The 21,615-nt window shown below is 46.2% G+C and overlaps 1 protein-coding gene across 1 annotated transcript in view; it reads right to left on the bottom strand.

Moving 5' to 3' along the window:
• Positions 1 to 1,417: 1,417 nt before the first annotated feature.
• The window catches only part of WDR45 (WD repeat domain 45), a 41,800-nt gene continuing 21,602 nt past the window's right edge, over positions 1,418 to 21,615 (bottom strand). Inside the window, exons 6-11 of the mRNA XM_077473208.1 lie at positions 17,397 to 17,491; positions 17,232 to 17,311; positions 13,482 to 13,690; positions 7,052 to 7,153; positions 5,179 to 5,324; positions 1,418 to 1,788 (exon numbers count right to left, since the gene is read on the bottom strand). Of these exons, the coding sequence (XP_077329334.1) occupies positions 1,679 to 1,788; positions 5,179 to 5,324; positions 7,052 to 7,153; positions 13,482 to 13,690; positions 17,232 to 17,311; positions 17,397 to 17,491 (742 nt within the window). The 3' untranslated portion in view covers positions 1,418 to 1,678. The remainder of the gene's footprint in view (positions 1,789 to 5,178; positions 5,325 to 7,051; positions 7,154 to 13,481; positions 13,691 to 17,231; positions 17,312 to 17,396; positions 17,492 to 21,615) is intronic.

Below are 21,615 nucleotides of genomic sequence, written 5' to 3'. Positions count from 1 at the left end.
TACCCAGTGCACAGTCCATAGTACCCAGTCCATAGTACTTAGACCATAGTACTCAGTCCATAGTCCATAAACCATAGTACCCAGTCCATAGTTCATAGTACCTAGACCATAGTCCCTAGACCATAGTACCCAGTCCATAATTCATAGTACCTAGACCATAGTACCCAGTCCATAGTCCCTAGATCATAGTACCCAGTCCGTTGTCCCTAAACCATGGTACCCAGTCCATAGTCCCTAGACCATAGTACCCAGTCCATAGTACCTAGACCATAGTACCCAGTCCACAGTCCATAGTACCTATACCATAGTACCAGTCCATAGTCCCTTGACCATAGTACCCAGTCCATAGTACCTATACCATAGTACCCAGTCCACAGTCCATAGTGCCCAGTTCATAGTCCCTAGACCATAGTATCCAGTCCATAGTCCCTACACTATAGTACCCAGTCCATAGTCCCTAGACCCTAGTACCCAGTCCAAAGTCCACAATACCTAGTCCATAGTACGTAGACCATAGTACCCAGTCCATAATACCTAGTCCATAGTCCCTAGACCATCATACCCAGTCCATATTCCCTAGACCATAATACCCAGTGCATTAGTCCATAGTTCCTAGCCCCTCTCAGGAGTGAGCAGGAGGAGGTGGCTACATTGCTACACACATTGGGACCCTGGAGAACAAGCGTAGTTGCTCTTTAAACAAGAAGTTGGATCACAGCAGCAAAAAAAATTTTTTAAAAAAAATTTAGATTTGGAGGAGGCTGCCATACATAGAAGGGATATTTCTGGATGAAGAATACAGACTGGAAACAGAATTTTTTCTCTGCAAATCAGAGTTCAGATTCACTCCGATGGTCAGGGGTCAACCTGCACCTTTTGCAAGAGTCAGCTTAGCTAGAAAAGAACTGCAGTCCAGCAGGGGCTGCTCTATTAGGCCCGGTGATGAGTTTGTGTTCACGTCTGAAGGAGGTCAGATGATGCCATTAATAAATTCGGAGCGATCTTACAAGCGTCTCATACTGATAACACTGACATAAGCCAAAACCCCCCGTCCATACCGGCCTTTCTAATGACAATGAAGGTTAGCTCTTCAGACCAGTCCAGCCAAATACAACCCCAAATCTTGTTTTTTTTTTCCACCTTTAATTGCTTGAACTAGATCAGGGGGAGGCAACCTGGGGCCCTTCAGCTGTTGTAAAACTACATTTCCCATGAGGCATTGCAAGGCTGGCAGTTAAAATGACTCCCAGAGGCATGGTGGTAGTTCTGCAACAGCTGGGGGGCCCCCAGGTTGCCTCCCCCTGGACTAGATGGACTTGTGTCAGAATGTAATGATTTGCAAATCTCAAGCCGTTCCAATTGGCTGGAGCTGGCCCTTTAATAAATAAATGACAGGAAGCCAAAAATTCATTTTTTTTTATTTTATTTTAAATATGATGTATTCTAGTATAATATTCTATCCATCGTCACTTCTTTCTAATTGCATTCATCACTATGAGATTTATAAATATTCACACAGTCCCATCCAGTCTATATACAATAATAATAATAATACTGTGATGAAGACAGCATTAGTGTCCAATGTCCCCACGGGTCCCGTCCGTGGCCGGTGTGTGTCCCCTCCGTGGCCAGTGTCCATAGCCGGTGTGTCCCCTCTGTGGCCCGTTGTCATTGCTGATTAAAAAACGTCATCATCGCAGATGTCCAAATACACGTCAAAGGCCTCACGGTTACAGTTTCCCTCCGGGGTGAAGACGTACTTGTGAAATGTCCCGTCCACACAGACCGCTGTGAAGGGGGAGACAATCAATGAACCTCAGGGCACAACAAATCGGCATTTCCCCTTACTCCGTCTCTGTGACCCCCCCCCCCCCCAAACTAGTTTAATGCCCAACTGAACCTTCACTTTAACCACTTCACCTCTGGATGGTTTTACCCCCCTGCACGACCAGGCCATTGTTTGCTATTCAGCACTGTGCTACTTTAACTCACAATTGCGCGGTCATACAATGCTGTACAGAAATTACATTTGTATAATTTTTTTCACACAAATAGAACTTTCTTTTGGTGGTATTTGATCACCTCTGCGGTTATTATTTTTTTGCGCTATAAGAAAAAAAAGAGAAACAATTTTTTTTTTTTTAAAACAATATTTTTTACTTTCTGCTATAAAATATCCCCCCCCCCCCCCAAAAAAAAGTAAAAAAAAATCTAATTTATCCATTAATTTAGGCCAATATGTATTCTGCTATATATTTTTGTTAAAAAAAATCCAAATGAGTGTATATTGATTGGTTTGCGCAAAAGTTATTGCGTCTACAAACCACAGGATGGATTTAGGGACTTTTTCTTTTTACAGGTAATGGTGGCGATCTGATTTTTAGCGGGACTGCATCATTGCGGCAGACAAATCTGACACTAAGTGACACTTTGTGGGAACCAGTGACACCAATACAGTGATAAGCGTTAAACAAAATGCACTGTCACTGTATAAATGGCACTGGCAGGGAAGGGGTTAACACCAGGGGCGATCAAAGGGGAGGTGTTTTCTCTGTGTGGGGGACAGGTTCACTGGAGGAAAAGAGAGAGTTTATGATTCAGCTTAGCAGAAACAGGAGATCTCTCTTTTCCTCCCTGACAAGGCAGCGGTGTGCTTTGTTTATATCGGCACACCGCTGCTCCCGTTCTCTTCTGAACGATCAGCGGGTTGCGGCGGCCATCACGGCGTCCTGCTGCTTGGCTCCTGCTGTGTCCAATCACAGTGAGAGCAGCCCGCGTGCGTCCCCTAAACCGTGTGCACGAAATCACGTACAGGTACGTGATTTTGCACAGCTGGGCCACCCTGCCGCAGTAAATGTATGTAGGGAGGTCAAATGGTAAAAGTCAGAAAATATTAAAAAGAAAATTATATTTTCTACTTTCTGGTATAAAACCTACCCAATAAAATCAAATTTCTTCATAAATTTAGCCCAAAAATGTATTCTGCTCCATGTCTTTGGTAAAAACCAAACTGTGTTTGTGGGGACACTATTCTACTCTCCCGCCACCTTCCGCTGCTCTGCCAGGGTCTCCCGTCCAACCAGGAGACCGGGGCGACCATCCGTCACACCAAATCCCCCGGCTGTGTGGAGTCCCGAACAATGCCGTAAACAAAGAAGTCTAGGACAACCAAAGCCTCCATAGAAGTCTAGGACAACCAAAACCTCCATAGGAGTCTAGGACAACCAAAACCTATGGAGGCTTTGGTTGTCCTAGACTTCCATGGAGGTTTTGGCTGTCCTAGACTTCCATGGAGGCTTTGGTTGTCCTAGACTTCCATGGAGGCTTTGGTTGTCCTAGACTTTCATGGAGGCTTTGGTTGTCCTAGACTTTCATGGAGGCTTTGGTTGTCCTAGACTTTCATGGAGGCTTTGGTTGTCCTAGACTTTCATGGAGGCTTTGGTTGTCCTAGACGTCTATGGAGGCTTTGGTTATCCTAGACTTCTATGGAGCCTTGGTTGTCCTAGACTTCCATGGAGAAGTCTAGGACAACTAAAGCCTCCACGGAAGTCTAGGACAACCAAAGCCTCCACAGAAGTCTAGGACAACCAAAGCCTCCATGGAAGTCTAGGACAACAAAAGCCTACACAGAAGCCAAGACAACCAAAGCTTCCACAGAAGTCTAAGACAACCAAAGCCTCCATAGAAGCCAGGACAACCAAAGCCTCCATAGAAATCTAGGACAACCAAAACCTCCATAGAAATCTAGGACAACTAAAGCCTCCATGGAAGTCTAGTACAACCAAAGCCACCATAGAAGTCTAGGACAACCAAAGCCACCATAGAAGCCAGGACAACCAAAGCCTCCATAGAAGTCTAGGACAGCCAAAGCCTCCATAGAAGTCTAGGACAACCAAAGCCTCCATGGATGTCTAGGACAACCAAAGCCTCCATAGAAATCTAGGACAACCAAAACCTCCATAGAAATCTAGGACAACCAAAGCCTCCATGGAAGTCTAGGACAACCAAAGCCACCATAGAAGTCTAGGACAACCAAAGCCACCATAGAAGTCTAGGACAACCAAAGCCTCCATGGAAGTCTAGGACAACCAAAGCCACCATAGAAGCCAGGACAACCAAAGCCTCCATAGAAGTCTAGGACAGCCAAAGCCTCCATAGAAGTCTAGGACAACTAGTCCTATGAAAAATTTACAACATCCCTACTTAGCAAAAGTCAATTGTTAGATCAACTCCTGTCAAGTGGGAATGGCTATAGTTGAATCCAAATTAGGCTGGTCCCTACTGAACCGGCCCAATTTTGATCCATCTATGGCCAACACTGACAAAGTGCAATAACCCAAGACAACCTATCCAAACACATCTTACATTTTGTCTAACTGTTCTAAACTGACTCAAAGTCATTTCTGATTGGTAGGTTTGAGTTATCCTTTTCATATCACTGACCCTCCTGTGTATTCAGTTAAACCAAGGGGTCTCCAAACTTTTTAAACAAAAGGGCCAGTTTACTGTAGAGTAGAAAAGTTCCTGATGTCAGTGGGAAAAAAACAATGCCCCATCTTTGCTGCCAGTGGGAGGCAACGGTGACCCATTGTCGGGGTCAGTGGGGGGGGGGGGGGGGGGTCTGGGTAGTTAAAGGATACGTTTACCTTTTTTTTTGTTTTTAATTATAAATGCACATTTTTTTGTAGGTAAAAAAAATGTGTATTTTTTATAAAGAGCCTGCAGAGCATTGCACCAGCAGATTGTGGGTGCAATGTCTGGCTCCTGCAGACTCTTGGGACAGCGGTTTGCTTGTACCTCATATGGGCAGACAGTTACCTGAGAGCAGGAAGAATCAATGGACTATGCAGTGACCCCCCTCATTGAAAAATACCAGCCGTCAGCCTCAATGGCTGATGGTACTTGTAGGCATTCATTCACAGGAAACTGTGAAAGAATGATCCAGCCGTGTGGGCTGTTTTCAAATAGTGACAGCAGGTGCGTGAAGAAGATCCCCGGCCCACTGTCATATTGTAGCAGGGGGGAGAGGCTGCAGATGCTGGAACATGTTACACGTTTTGTAGTGGTGGAACTTATCCTTTGAATCGGCCATACCTGGATGGAAATTTGGCTGGATGAGCAGGGACCGGATACATCTACGGTTTGCCTAAGACATAAGAAGAGATGAGCCGCACTCACCTATCACAGAGTTGACATTTTTGGAGGTATTCTTCCCAAAGGCGCAGATGCAGGCGGACTCTGCCGGGACGGTGAAACTGGCCAAGCTCCACTGCGAGTCCACGTACTGCCCGATCATAGGACCTACCTTCCCCACACGTGCCAAACTGGGGGCAAAAGAAAGAAAGCCGATCAGAAATAAATATCAAAGAAGAAACAAACCCATTCACATGTTTTCAGCATCATGTTTAACCGGTTCCCGACCAGCGCACAACGATGTACGTCGACAGAATGGCACGGGCAGGCATATTGGCGTACAGGTACGTCCAATCTTCAATGCCGCCCTGCCATCGGGAGCGCGCCGCCGCCGGCGTGCTCCCGCGCTGGTCGGGACCCCCGTGAGTCCAGTCGCGGGACCCGCGGACTCGATTGCCGCGGGCATACCCGCGATCGTCTCTCGGGACGGCTGAATGGAGGAAATGCCATGTAAACAGCATTTCTCCATTCTGCCTAGCAACTAGTGACGCTGATCTCTGCTCCATATGCTCCATCATCGGAAAATGTAAGGCACTGTATATGATTACCTATAGTCACAACTTCCACAATTTAATGTGTAATTTGCAATACATATATAAAAAATAAAAAATAAAACACAAATTAAGCATTACAACTGCTTTTACATGGCTGTAAACCTCAGATATGAAAAATGAAGAAAGCATATCCCTCTATAGTGTGTACTTGTCTCAGTCCAGAGCACTGAATGTCACTTCTCTCTACTATCAGCGAGTCATTTCCTCAACTCTGTTCCTGTTTGCTGTGTAAAGGGGGGAGGGAGTGGGGTGTCCCTTCCCTCCAATCAGCTCTCAGAATCCTCCTCACTGATGAAATGTCAGCTCTCTGCCCCCCACTGCTTTCCAGAGCTGAGAGATCCTGTGTAAATTCTGCACTTTGAATGGCTGTAGGGGAAAGACGGCTGTAGATAAACAGGTACAACTTATGTAGGAGGCTTTCTTTTTTTTTAAATCTCTGTGTATCACCTGAGGGCCAATCACTTCACTGAGGATATGGAAGGTTTTACAACCACTATAAGGGTTAATTATTTATACAGGTCATTCATGAAAATCAGATTGCTATGAGGAGTATGCCAAGACACGTTGACTGCTCTGTGCCTAAAGCAGGACGTGATTGGACGAGAGGCCAGTCACATGACTGAAATCCCAGCACCTGGCCTCAGTGCTCCTCTCATGAGTCCTCAGCCCTGATGGAAGCAGTGGGAGGAGTTATGAAAATATCAAAATGCTTTGAAGGGCAGGTGTCAGCCTGGAAGAGTGGGCATTCCTAGGCAATCTTAATTTGCATGAAGACCGCCCACACATGATGCCAAGCCTCAGTGCTAATGCAAGTAGTGGGAGGAGTTATGCCAATATCAGAATACCTTGATAGGTGGGTGTCAGTCTGGAGGAGGGGGCGTTTCTAGGTAGGCTGTACTTAGATAGGCCACGCCCATATGTGATGCTGAGCCTCCCTGATTGAAAAAAACTGACATCCAATGAACGAAGGAGGCGGGGCCAGTGGCAGTCAGGCTGGGGAGATAAGCGCAAAATGATGTGTACATCCTTCAGCCAGGAAATGAGGCGGAGCTGCATTTGACTTGCTGCCGCTTCTAATGCACATGGTGAGAAGCTCACAGTGTGCAGTGAAATCAGAGGAAGCCATTTCAGTCCAAGAGAGGAGCGGCTACAACTGTGCAAGACTGAAGAGAAGGCCGGAGGGAGGATTTAATAAACTGTCACTTCTAAACTTAATAAACTGTCACTTCTTCTAAATCATTTCTCCAACAAAAATTATAGAGAGAAGGCGGAGAAGGGAGCTTCCAGAGTTACATGGTACATACGCAGATCGGCGGTTGAGCTTGGTGTCCTTCAAAGCGAAGATATGAACGGTGCCTTTATCACTGGAACTGCACAGGAAGGAGCTGTCATGGCTGAAATTGAGACTGAAAGGGAAGAAAAATAGAAATCCCCATGAAGAGTACCTGTCATCGGACATTTCTACATTCATCAGCAGCTAGGCAACATTGGAACATGAACACTGCGCAATCAACACAAAAAGTTTGGAGGTAAGGGACTTTTGCGGCACCAAATATTGAAAGAAAAATAAGAAAAGGTGTTCTAAAAAAATATACAAATTTAGTTCATATACATTACACAAAATATAAAAAATAGTCAAACATTTAATACAATTCCCTATGGTCTATAATTGACACCTATTGCCTAAACGCAGGTGACATTCTCTTTAAAGACCAAAAGCGGTTCCATCCCAGTATGTTCAACATGTTTCGCCATGATCGGCTTCTTCAGGAACAAGGGAGTAGAGATATTCATATCACAGAACAGCAAATATGTTACTCTTTAAACTATACATAAAAAGAAAAAAGAAAAATCAATGCACAAGAAAAACGCATCAAAGTTACAATATTATGTTCATTTCAGGTCCCTGCGGTAGTTTGATGACCCAGGAAGTCCTCCCACTGTGTCAGCTTGGCGCCATGACAATGTGACGTCACATGTCAAGTTTTGGCCCCATGGAGAGGGCTATTTAAACCTGGCCTGCCATGTGATAGGCTGGGAGTGTTTGGAAGCTTGGGAGTTCCATCCTGCGTGGTGTTGTCAGGTAAAAAGGCAGTTCTGTGGCTACTTTGTATAAGTATTTGCAGAGCATACCTGTTTGTGTGCCCTTAGGGGCCATACTTTATATAATTCTGTTTATTTTTTACATTGCAAGGTGGATAGGATCTGGTCCAGTTTGGACGCTGTGGGTCTGCTGTGTTTGGGAGCGGGGGTGCTAATCCTCTGCTCCCCTTCCTCCTTTCCCTTTGTTTGCTGTCCTAAATTGTGAGCCAGTGGTTCAATCTGAACATTTATAGCCCAAAGCCGTGAAGAGGTGAGAGACTTCTATACTTTGAAGTTCATGATGCGTCTTTATGCGTTTTTTGCGTTTTTTTCATGGTCTATGGGGCCATAGTAGCACAATAATCCTGCGGGGATTATATATTTGTTTGCTATTTGTTTCCTATTAGATCCGGTGGATATTAACCCTTTGAGGATCTTTTGCCCTTTTCCCAAGCTCCCTGATATACAGCCACTCTATGTAACTGATCCATAAGGTGGGTAGGTGTGTTCCCTTTAATGATGACCTGGGTGGGATCTTCACCTGCTTGCATCCTTATGTCTTAATGATCTGGAAAGTAGCTTTATTTCACAGTTTACTCAGGCACTATTTTATGTATATTTTTCAGAGACAGTTGTAATAATTATTACCCTCTCTGCGGGTCTCCCTGGCCATATATGAGGGCAGACCGGCATTGTCTGCTATGTGGATCAATGGAAAACATTGTGTGAGGAAGATCAATCCCATTTGGTGTAGATGTTTATTTTTTCCCCTTTTTTTGGAGGTAAGGGGAGGTTTTAATATCTGGGCCTTGGGAGGGATGGGGTTGTTTTTTTTTTTTTTCTCTCTCTCTCCCCCACTCCATGCACTTGCAATTTTTGACACTATATCATTGTTTTTCATGGTTGTTGTTTTGTTATTTATTAATAATTTGTAAATTTGATGCGTTTTTCTTGTGCATTGATTTTTCTTTTTTTCTTTTTATGTATAGTTTAAAGAGTAACATATTTGCTGTTCTGTGATATGAATATCTCTACTCCCTTGTTCCTGAAGAAGCCGATCATGGCGAAACATGTTGAACATACTGGGATGGAACCTCTTTTGGTCTTTAAAGAGATTGTCACCTGCGTTTAGGCAATAGGTGTCAATTATAGACCATAGGGAATTGTATTAAATGTTTGACTATTTTTTATATTTTGTGTAATGTATATGAAATAAATTTGTATATTTTTTTAGAACACCTTTTCTTATTTTTCTTTCAATATTTGGTGCCGCAAAAGTGCCTTACCTCCAAACTTTTTGTGTTTATATTTCCTTTTGGGATGCTGGTACCAGTATTGTATGTTATTTGAACAGATCCCCGTCGGAGTACTTTTTTCACTGCGCAATCAACAGCCAATCAGATTCTTTTATTTCTTTACCTACATGAGAGCAGCTTCCAGACCGTCGTACAGCACATTTACTGCTACAGGATGGCCCACCTGTGCAGGATCACCTATATTATTTATATATATCTATATCTATATATATAGATATAGATATATATATATATATATATATATATATACACACACACACACATATATTAAATTCACAAAAGTCGGTACCCCCTCACTCACATTTTTTGTAAATCTTTTCTTCTCTCTTTTCATGTGACAACACTGAAGAAATGACACTTGTCTACAATGTAAAGTAGTGAGTGTACAGCTTGTATAACAGTGTAAATTTGCTGTCCCCTCAAAATAACTAAACACACAGCTAATAATGTCTAAACCGCTGGAAAGAAAAAGTCAGTACACCCCCAAGTGAAGATATCCAAATTGGGCCCAAAGTGTCAATATTTTGTGTGGCCACCATTGTTTTCCAGCACTGACTTAACCCTCTTGGGCATGGAGGTCACCAGAGCTTCACAGGATGTCACTGGAGTCCTCTTCCCCTCCTCTATGAGGACATCACGGAGCTGGTGGATGTTGGAGACCTTGCGCCCCTCCACCTTCCGTTTGAGGATGCCCACAGATGCTCACTAGGGTTCAGGTCTGGAGACATACTTGGCCAGTCCATCACCTTTACCCTCAGCTTCTTTAGCAAGGCAGTGGTGTTCTTGGAGGTGTGTTTGGGGTGGTTATCATGTTGGAATACTGCCCTGCGGCCCAGTCTCTGAAGGGAGGGAATCATGCTCTGCTTCAGTATGTCACAGTACATGTTGGCATTCATGGTTCCCTCAATGAACTGTAGCTCCCCAGTGCCGGCAGCACTCATGTAGCCCCAGATCATGACACTCCCACCACCATGCTTGACTGTAGACAAGACACACTTGTTTTTGTCCTCCTAAACTGGTTGCCACCACACACGCTTGTCACCATCTGAACCAAATAAGTTTATCTTGGTCTCATCAGACCACAGGACATGGTTGCGGTAATCCATGTCCTTAGCCTGCTTGTCTTCAGCAAACTGTTTGTGGTGTTTCTTGTGCCTCATCTTTAGAAGAGGCTTCCTTCTGGGACGACAGCCATGCAGACCAGTTTGATGCAGTGTGCAGCGTATGGTCTGAGCACTGACAGGCTGACTAAGGATGAGCTCAGGCGTGTTCGCGTACAGCATGTGCAGAGCCCACCAGGAAGTCGGCGCAGCACTGAGCTAATCACAGGCAGTGAGACATTGCCCCGATGCGTGGCTGCAGAGATCAGGCAATGTCTCACTTCCTGTAATTAGCGCAGCGCTGCACCGACTTCCTGGTGGGCTCTGCACATGGCGTATGTGAACACACCTGAGCTCATCCTTACTCCCCACCCCTACAACCTCTGCAGCAATGCCGGCAGCACTCACACGTCTATTTCCCAAAGACAACCTCTGGATATGACGCTGAGCACGTGACCTCAACTTCTTTGGTGGACCATGGCAAGGCCTGTTCTGAGTGGAACCTGTCCTGTTATAACGCTGTATGGTGTTGGCCACCGTGCTGCAGCTCAGTTTCAGAGCCTTAGCAATCTTATAGCCTAGGCCAGTGGTAGGCAACCTGGGGCCCTTCAGCTGTTGAGGAACTACACTTCCCATGAGGCATTGCAAGGCTGGTAGTTACAAATACTCCCAAAAGCATGATGAGACTTGTAGTTCTGCAACAACCGAATGGGCCCCAGGTTGCCTAGTCCATCTTTATGTAAAGCAACAATTCTTTTTTTTTCAGATCCTCAGAGAGTTCTTTGCCATGAGGTGCCATGTTGAACTTCCTGTGACCAGCATGAGAGAGTGAGAGCGATAAACACAAAATTTAACACACCTGCTCCCCATTCACTCGGTGGGGAGTGTCTTAGCAACATCTTAGCAACAAGGCAGGATGGGATAGTGCCATCACTGGGAATTTTTCTGCCAGGCTTTAGGGGGGGTACATAAATAGCCTAGACCTATAGCAAGAGCATTATTTAACCAGTTCCCGCCCGCGCTATAGCCGTAAGACGGTTACAGCGCTGGCTTAGAATGCCGGGAGGTCGTCCTCCTGTGCTCACGCTGCGCGCTGTGTTCTGTCATTGCTGAGTCCTTTGGACTCGGCTGATCACAGATCGGGGTAAAGGGCCAATCACAGCAGCACATAACTACGTGATCAGCTGACAGCCAATGACAGCTGATCACAGGATGTAAACAGAAGCCGGTTATCTGCTTTTCTTTCCTCACATTGACAGCCTGAGAAGAAAAGAAGAGAGCCGATAACTGGCTTCTGTTAAAAGGGACATTGACCCCAACATTGCCCATCAGTGCTGCCAGTGCCCACCAGTGCTGCCCATCATTGCAGCCAATCACTGCCTACCAGTGCTGCCAGTGCCCATCAGTGCTGTCAATTAGTGCCCAACAGTGCTGCTTATCAGTGCCCACCAGTGCTGTCAATCAGTGCCCAGTGCCAACCATCAGTGCCACCTGATCAGTGCCCATAAGTACAGCCTATCAGCGCCCATCAGTGAAGGAGAAAAATTACATGTTTTCAAACATTTTAACCACTTGAGATCCGCGCTATAGCCAAATGACGGCTACAGCGCGGATCTCCTTTTCCGGGACTACGTCTATTGACGTAGTCCCGCGTAGGAGCGGCCTGCGCGCCCCCTGAGGGGCGCGCGCGGCGCGCTCTGTGATCGGCGAGTCCATGAGACTCGCCTGATCACCGATCCGTGCAAGGGGTCGATCCCGACCCCTTATCACGTGATCAGCTGTCAGACAATGACAGCTGATCAGGTGACATAACGGAGCCGGTAATCGGCTAGTATTCCTCCTCGCGCTGACAGCACGAGGAGAAAAGAAAAAAGCCGATCACCGGCAGCCGTGATCGGGACATTAGTCCCGATCACGGCCAGCAATGCAAGCGCCCACCTGCCCCCTGCCAGTGCCCACCTGCCCCCTGCAGTGCCACCCTAATAAAAAGTAAGTGCCCCCCGTCAGTGCCACCCAGCAATGCCCATAGTGCCACCCAGCAGTGCCCACAGTGCCACCCAGCAGTGCCACCCACAGTGCCCACAATCTGCCTCAAAGGTGCTGCACCCCAGTGCCGCCCATCAGTGCCCAGCAGTGCCGCCCATCAGTGCCACCTATCAGAGCCACCTATCAGTGCCCATCAGTGCCACCTATCAGTGCCCATCAGTCCCATCTATCAGTGGTACCTATCAGTGCCCATCCGTGCCACCCATCCGTGCCATCTTATCTGTGCCCATCTTTGCCCATCAGTGCCGCCTTATCTGTGCCCATGGGTGCCGCCTTATCTGTGCCTATTAGTGCCGCCTTAACTATGCCTATCAGTGCCCACCAGTGCAGCCTATCAGTGCCCACCAATGCAGCCCATCAGTGCCCACCAATGCAGCCCATCAGTGCCCACCAATGCAGCCCATCAGTGCCCACCAATGCAGCCTATCAGTGCCGCCTAATAAGCGCACTTCAATGAAGGAGAAAAATGACCCGTTTGCAAAATTTTATAACAAACTATTAAAACATGATTTATTTTTTTTATTTTTTTGCATCTTTTTTTGTTTGTTTAGCAAAAAATAAAACTCCCAGCTGTAACTAAATACCACTAAAAGAAAGCTGTATTTGTGGGAAAAAAAATGATAAAAATTTCATTTGGGTACAGTGTTGTATGCCCGCGCAATTGTCATTCAAAGTGCATCAGCGCTGAAAGCTGAAAATTGGTCTGGGACTGAGGGGGGTTTAAGTGCCCAGTAAGCAAGTGGTTAAACAAACTATGAAAAAATTGTTATTACCAGAGGTGATCAAATACCGCTAAAATAAAGTTCTATTTGTGGAAAGAAAATAATAAAAATGTCATATGGGTACAGTGTTGCATGACCGCGTAATTGTCATTCAAAAAGTGTGAGAGTGCTGAAAGATGAAAATTGGCATCCTGGGCAGGAAGGGGGTGAAAGTGCCTGGTAAGTAAGTGGTTAACTTTGGTCAAAGCTGCACAGGCTGTTTTTATCTACAGGCACTCCTGTAGAGGGAGTTTTTTTATTTTTTCGTAGCAGTGAACTAACCCTTTACAGCTCACCCTCTTCGCCATTGCACTTATACGCCACATGGGGGCGGCAAGCCGTTGGCACACACCAATAAATCTAGTTCTCCGTGGTCTTGACACAAAGAGTTATTATACAGATACGATTGTCTATATACACGACACTTACCAGTATAAGGTGGCCGGGTCTGTGCCGCGTCTTAATTCCACCAGCTGATCCCGCGTCTGGGTGTCAAACAGCCGGATTAAAGTGCCTTTCCGGGAGGCGGAGGCCACGAGCGTGCCCTGCTGGTTGACCGCCAGGCAGCCCAGTTCGCTCTGATGGGCGTTAATTGTAAACGGTGCCGAGGAACTGCTGGGCTTGGCATTGCACAGATCCTAAAATGAAAAAGAAAGAACATCACGACCTCTGTCATCTTTTCCGTTTTCAGCAAATACCTCTTTTGATGCCCAGTAATGTCACCGCCGGGTCATTAATGTCATCTTAGGGTCTTTAATGCCACCTCCAGGTCTTTAACTGCTTGCAGACCAGCCGCTGCAGTTTTACTGCGGTAGGCTGGCTCCGCAGTGTTAAATCACGTTATTGTACGTGATCTTGTGAGGCTTGGCTAGCGGGCACACGCGCGTGCTCCGTGAGTCCGACAGCGGGTCCCGTGGACATGATGTCCGCATGCATACCCGCGATTGCCTCACGGGTAAACACACCTCACGGGTAAACGGCTAATGTAAACAAGCATCTCCCCATTCTGCCTAGTGACAGGGTCACTGATCAGTTCTCCCTGTGATTGGGAGCAGAGATCAGTAATGTGTCACACACAGCCCCTCCCCCACTACAGTTAGAATCACTCCCTAGGGCACGCTTAACCCCTACAGCGCCACCTAGTGTTAACCACTTCACTGCCAGTCACATTTGCACAGTAATCAGTGCATTTTTAATCGCACTGATCGCTGTATAAATGTGAATGGTCCCAAAATAGCGCCAAAAGTGTCCAATGTGTCCGCCATAATGTCGCAGTCCCGATAGAAAAAAAAAAGAAACGCTGATTGCTGCCATTACTAGTAAAAAAACAAAAATGAAAAAAATAAAGAATAAAAATGCCATAAAACTATCCACTATTTTGTAGACGCTATAACTTTTGCACAAACCAATCAATAAACAGTTATTGCGATTTTTTTTTTACCAAAAATATGTAGAATAATATGTATCGGCCCAAACTGAGGAAAAAATGTTTTTTATATATTTTTTGGGGAGATTTATATTGCGTTTTTTTCAAAAATTGTTGCTTTTTTTTTGTTTATAGCACAAAAAATAAAAACCACAGAGGCGATAAAATACCACCAAAAGAAAGCTCTATTTGTGGGAAAAAAGGATGTCAATTTTGTTTGGGCGCTACGTTGCACGACCGCGCAATTGTCAGTTAAAGCAAAGCAGTGCAGAATCGCAAAAAGTGGTCTGGTCTTTGGCCAGCCAAATCCTCCAGGGATGAAGTAGTTAATGTCATTTCCGGGTCATTAACGTCATTGCCGGGTCATTATTGTTGCCTCCGGGTCTTTAATGTCATCTCCGGGGTAATTATATCTCCGGTCATTATATCTCCGGGTCATTATTGTCATCTCTGGGTCATATCTCCAGGTCATTAATGTCATCTCCGGGTCATATCACTAGGTCAGTAACGTCATCTCTGGGTCATTAATGTCACCTCCGGGTCATTAATGTCATCTCCGGGGTAATTATATCTCCGGTCATTATATCTCCGGGTCATTAATGTCATCTCCGGGGTAATTATATCTCCGGTCATTATATCTCCAGGTCATCAATGTCATCTCCGGGTCATTATATCTCCGGGTCATCAATGTCATCTCTGGGTCAGTAATATCATCTCCGGGTCATTAATGTCATCTCCAGGTCATTATATCTCTAGGTCAGTAACGTCAGGTCATTATATCTCCGGGTCACTAATGTCATCTCCGGTCATTATATATCCGGGTCATCAATGTCACCTCCGGGTCATTATATCTCGGGGTCATTAATGTCATCTCTGGGTCATTATATCTCCGGGTCAGTAACGTCATCTCCGGGTCATTAATGTCATCTCCAGGACATTATATCTCTGGGTCATTAACGTCATCTCCGGGTCATTATATCTCCGGGTCATTAATGTCATCTCTGGGTCATTATATCTCCGGGTCATTAATGTCATCTCTGGGTCATTATATCTCTGGGTCAGTAACATCATCTCCGGGTCATCAATGTCACCTCCGGGTCATCATATCTCCGGGTCATCAATGTCATCTCCGGGTCATTCTGCTGGTTTCTGCTTTGTTGGTTGTAAGATCGATGAAGCTGGACTTGCCTTAAAAAGCCCTTGCATTATATGGAGAAAACACATTCCCAGCATCCCTTTAGACGTACATGCTCCTCTCTGCTGGCCAATGGGTGCTGCAGATTTTTACCTGTGAAATCAGTCACTTAAAGAGGACCTGCAGTCTGCTAACATAATTTGTAATAAAAAAAACATCTTTGCCATTCTGAAGCTTCCCTCCAACCACTTTGCATATTATTTCATATATACTGCAATTCTGTACTTGCCAAATAATGCTGCAGAAATCTCCCTCCGCTGAGTCTGGCTGCAGCCATTTTAACTGTGGGCAGCTGAAGCTGCTGCCTGTTCACTTCCTGGGTTTACACAGACACACACCTCCAGCTCTGCAGCTCTCATTGGCCATCTTATGACTCACCCCCCCCCCCTTCTGGCAAACTCTCAGGAGAGTGTGAGAGAGAGCTGTACATGATGTCATAAGCCTAGGCCAATGACCAGACAGGAAAAAGGAAGTGGGCTGTATAAGGGATTTAGTGGCAGAAAAAAAAATATTTTACTATCCAAAGATAAAACAACAACAACAAGGGCAGAAGATTTAATAGATGGAAAGATGAGAAAATGACGGATGACTTACTAAGGGAAACAGGAAGTGAAGTTTTGCGGCCTCACAGCCCATTTCCTACTGCGCATGAGCGAGTCACGCTGCTCGTTCTGAATGGTCCCTGCTGTCTTCCGGGACCTGTGTATCTCACAGAAGGCAGCGGGGTATGGGGGGGGGGGGGAAATGGGCTGGTCATTGCAGCGATCTTTCCCTGGAAGTGGAAGCAGATACCTGGATTTGTCAGGTATCTGCTCCCCCCCCCCCCCCCCCCCCTGAAAGGTTCCAAATGTGGGAGGGGGGGTCTGATCCACGGAAGTTCCATTTCTGGGTGGAACTCCACTTTAAAGCGGGACTGCGACATTGTGGCAGACATTCAGACACTGCATTTGACAGGTATGCGCTCCCCCCTCTCCATTGAAATGTGCCAAGTGTGGCTCCAAAAAGGGGGGGGATCCAATCCTCGGAAGATCAATTTCTCGATTAAAGCGGGACTGTGGCATTGCGGCAGACATTCAGACACTGCATTTGACAGATATCTGCTCCCCCTCCCCCCTGAAAGGTACCCAATGTGGCACCGGAGCAGGGTGGAGGATTTCAATCCGCAGAAGTTCAATTTCTGGGTGGAACTCCGCTTTTAAAGTGGGACTGTGACACTGCAGCGGACATTCAGACACTGACAACTTTTCGGGGACCAGTGACACTAATACAGTGATCAGTGCTAAAAATATGCACTGTCACTGTGGTAATGACACTGGCTGGGAAGGGGTTAAATATCTAGGGGCGATCAAAGGGTTAACTGTGTGCCTAGCCAGTGTTTATGTGTGTGTGTTACTAAGGGAAGTGATGGATTTTTTTCCCCTGCATTGCAGGGAAAATAATACATTACTTCCACGCTGGCAGGACAGAGCTCTGCCTTGTTTACATAGGCAGTAGCCGGCAGTAATCTATTGGCACTACACAATCCCAGGTATTGGGGGACAGAGACATTAGAACTTACCACCAGCTGCACGCTGCCACACTTGTGACCAGGAAAGATCAGTAGCTGCTTCTCCATGCTGGGGCAGAGATCACACAGACCTGGGACAGACACAGACCAATCAGAACAAGGAATAGGCCGGGCTTGTCATACAACAAATAATTTTGTACAGTCCGAGTCTTTTACCTTTAGGGTTGTCTCTGGTATCAAACTCAAACAGTTTGGTTGGATTGTCTGGGAACGAATAGACGTAAATTCGATTCTTCACTACGATCACAATCCTGCAATAAAAAACAAAAAAAACAACAACACATGTTTGCTTCGGGGGGGGGGGGGGGGGGGGGGGGGTTTGGGGTCAGGCTGGCTGGGGATTGGGAGGTGGAGCTCCTCCAGATTCCCCCCCCATGCAGTACTTCTTTCTGCCACTAGATGTCCTCAGTCTGGTGGTCAGTATTCATAAACCCATTTCCTATAGGCCCTAGCCTGTGACTGGACAGGAACAGGAGAAGCAGCACTGCTATAGGCTCATCTCTCTCTGCTCTCCCCTCCTATCAGCATGCACCTTGTCAGGGATGGTCACAGTATACTCCACCTTCCAATGCATTCTGGACAACTGGGGTGGATTTGTCCTTTAACCGCTTCACTACCGGTGTACATTTATAAAAACAGAGTGGTGTTCACGTTAAAGCTGGATACACACTATACAACTTTTGTTGTTAGATTTACCTTCAACCGTGTAGTGGAGGGGCCGGCCTGATTGCATACAAACTGAAAGTGTTTAGGTTTGAACTCATATTATATGGTTTTTGGTAAATCTAAAGAGAACTGTATAATATGTATCCAGCTTTACTTCTAAAGGGCACTTCAGAAGCCAACCTCAGACAGCAACTGCACTCATTAATGGCTGTGATCTGTGTACGGAGCCCATCCGAGCGGCTCTGTACCTTGTGATTGCTTGTGCTGACCAATCACAAAATGTACAGTATTCATACCCCTTGAAATTTTTGACATTTTGTAACCAGCAGGACCCTCTGATTCCCCCGTATTGTAATTGTACTGTCTGCCCTACTGTTGTAAAGCACTGCACAAACTGTCGGCACTATATAAATCCCATATAATAATAATAATCATAAATAATAATAAATAATAATAATAATAAAGTTACAACCAAAAACATAAATGTATTTTATAGGGATTTTATGTGATAGACCAATACAAAGTGTCACATAATTGTGAAGTGGAAGGAAAATGATAAATGATACAAATAAATATGTGAAAAGTGTGGGGGAGGGGCATTTGTATTCAGCCCCCTTTACTCTGATACCCCTAAGCAATATCTAGTGGAGCCAATTGCCTTCAGAAGACACCTATTTAGTAAGTAGAGTCCACCTGTGTGTCATTTAACCTCAGTATGAATACAGCTGTTCTGTGAAGCCATCAGAGGTTTTCTAGAGAACCTTAGTGAACAAACAGCATCATGAAGGCCAAGGAACACACCAGACAGGTCAGGGATAAAGTTGTGGAGAAGTATAAAGCAGGGTTTTGTTATAAAGAAATCTCACAAGGTTTGAAAAACTCACGGAGTTCTGTTCAATCCATCATCGGAAAATGGAAAGAGTATGGCACAACTGCAAACCTACCAAGACATGGCCGACCACCTAAACTGATCGGCCGGGCAAGGAGAGCATTCATCAAAGAAGAGCCAAGAGGTCCATGGTAACTGGAGGAGCTGCAGAGATCCACAACTCAGGTGGGAGAATCTGTCCACAGGACAACTATTAGTCGTGCTCTCCACAAATCTGCCCTTTATAGAAGAGTGACAAGAAGAAAGACATTGGTGAAAGAAAGTCATAAGAAGTCCTGTTTGGACGCACCTGAGAGGGAGGAGTCTGGTGATGGAGCGTGTCTCCACCTAGCTGGGCCAGGTGAGGACCGGGTCTCTGCTCCCAGCTACGATGGCTTGCAGGATTCAGGGGCCGCCCATGTCTCTCTGAACCCGGTGTGTTCCCCTGCTCCTGTCTCTCCCCCTGAACCTGTTCGTTTGCAGTGGCAGCTGGTGTTGAGCCTGGCTGCAAGACGCTACTGTGCCCGTGCGCTCGGTTTTGGGTATATCGAGAGGAGTGGCGCGGAGGGTCTCGGCATCCAAACGGAGGAGGGAAGGAAGGCACTCGGTGATTCCCGGCAATGGACCACGGTATCTCCGTGAGAGGACCGAGTATCGGAGAGATCAGCTGGCCGGTATCCCAGGCGCCCCCCTGCTGCTTGATGTGACGAAGCGCAGCCGGTCTGTGGGAGTGGAGCGACTAGTGGCTGTATGGAGAGGGAGACGGCGGGGATATTGGCGGTGGATGTTCCTCGGCATTATTGCTGTAAACTCTTTCTTATATCAGCTGCATAGACATTTTATCTGCAAGGTTTAAATGGACTTAAAATAGGTAACTGGAATCGAAAATAGTTCCATAAGGAGAAGTGTACTATAATATTGCTGGTCTAAGTGAAAAGGACATGTTCTATGGTATGGACCAATACTGTAACTTAAATAGTGGTATTAGATCGGCAAGGGAAGAAAAACGGGGGGGGGGGGGCCTTTTTAGGAAGAAATATTACTACGGTAAAGCAGTCCATAGAAGCAATATTTTATATGCTACCCCTGTTAAAGAATTACCAGCAATATTTTACAATCTCCTGGTGGTTAGTTGGCTACAGGGTCCTCAGAAATTGGAGAAAAATATTTTATGTATTGCCTTGTTCTATTCAGCTCAAAAAGAGGTAACAAGTGACTTAGATCTACATGTAGTAAAGTAACTGCCTAAGTGAAATGATATGTTGCATCATAAACACATGACATTCTACAGGAGAAGCTATTGTGTCGGAAAGGGTACTTTGACTCACTAGTATCTCCATATTTGCAACACCTGCTTTATCCCCTCTCATAGAGGGGCGTCTGAGTGACTTAACTTGCTTCTTATGGGACTACAGGTTGATTTCTTTCATTAACAGGGTTCAATAAAACCATGAGTTCCAGTAAATGTTAATGGAGGTTTGAAAGACGATTGTAACAACAGGTAAAAAGGCACCTTGTTTATGGATTAAAATGACTATATGATATCTTACTAGAGAAGTCGCAAAGAACCTCTATGAAGTTTAGTAAGATATAATTTAAGGGTGGCTTGTACCAGAGGAACAAAATAAGCGGAGGATATAGAAAGAGCTGTGTACAGGGCCGCTGATAGGGCAGTACAACCAGCCCCATTGTACGGGGCCCGCCCCCATCAGCTACACAGTGGGGCCCGGGCATCTTACAGTTTGTTACTGCATTTAAAAAAAAAAAAAAAGTTTCCTAAATTCCCCTCCCGCTCCTACCGTATATACTCGAGTATAAGCCGAGATTTTCAGCCTCTTTTTTGAGGCTGAAAGTGCCCCCCTCGGCTTATACTCGAGTCACCGCTGTCTGACTGCCCGAACAGCGTGTCGAGCAGACAGACAGCGGCCATTCTACCTTTCAAAAGCCGCGCCTCCGCCTCCGCCTCCGCCTGTGATAGGCGGAACACTCAATTTCCCAGCAGTCAGTGTTCCGCCTATCACGGACATCGGCTCATCCTCGGATGAGCCGATGTCCGTGATAGGCGGAACACTGACTGCTGGGAAATTGAGTGTTCCGCCTATCACAGGCGGAGGCGGGGCTTTTGAACAGGGGAATGGCCGCCAGGGCGCCGACGAAGAGCGGCGATCCTGGCATGGGACGACACGGAGGCTCGGGACGGGACGACACGGAGGCTCGGGACGGGACGACACGGAGGCTCGGGACGGGACTGGACGGGACCGCTCGGGACACAGGTAGGCTGGACACACAAGGCTGCACGGACACACACACACACACACACACACACACACACACACACACACACACGGATGGATGGACACACACACAGGGATGGATGGATGGATGGACACACACACACACACACACACACACACAGGGATGGATGGATGGATGGACGCACACACACACAGGGATGGATGGATGGACACACACACAGGGATGGATGGATGGACACACACACAGGGATGGATGGATGGACACACACACAGGGATGGACGGACACACAGGGATGGACGGACACACACAGGGATGGACAGGCATATCTCACCCTCGGCTTATACACGAGTCAATAGGTTTCCCAGTTTTTTGGGGGTAAATTGGGGGCCTCGGCTTATACTCGGGTCGGCCTATACTCGAGTATATACGGTACTTGCTTACAGAGGGGGGGTTATATAATTTTCCAGGAGGGGAGTGCAGGCGCAGCAGAGGGACTATTTCTTTATTTTCGGGCACATGTACATCATGCCGCCCCACTATTTTATTAGTCCCGGCTGGCGGAGTGATACAGTGATTCTCCGTTCG

The sequence above is a fragment of the Lithobates pipiens genome, unplaced genomic scaffold, assembly GCF_037356315.1.
Source record: "Lithobates pipiens isolate NorthernLeopardFrog02 unplaced genomic scaffold, aLitPip1_a1.2 Scaffold_1, whole genome shotgun sequence".
Lineage (NCBI taxonomy): Eukaryota > Metazoa > Chordata > Amphibia > Anura > Ranidae > Lithobates > Lithobates pipiens.
Note: the sequence above shows the minus strand (reverse complement) of the source record. Positions and strands in the feature narration are given on the sequence as shown.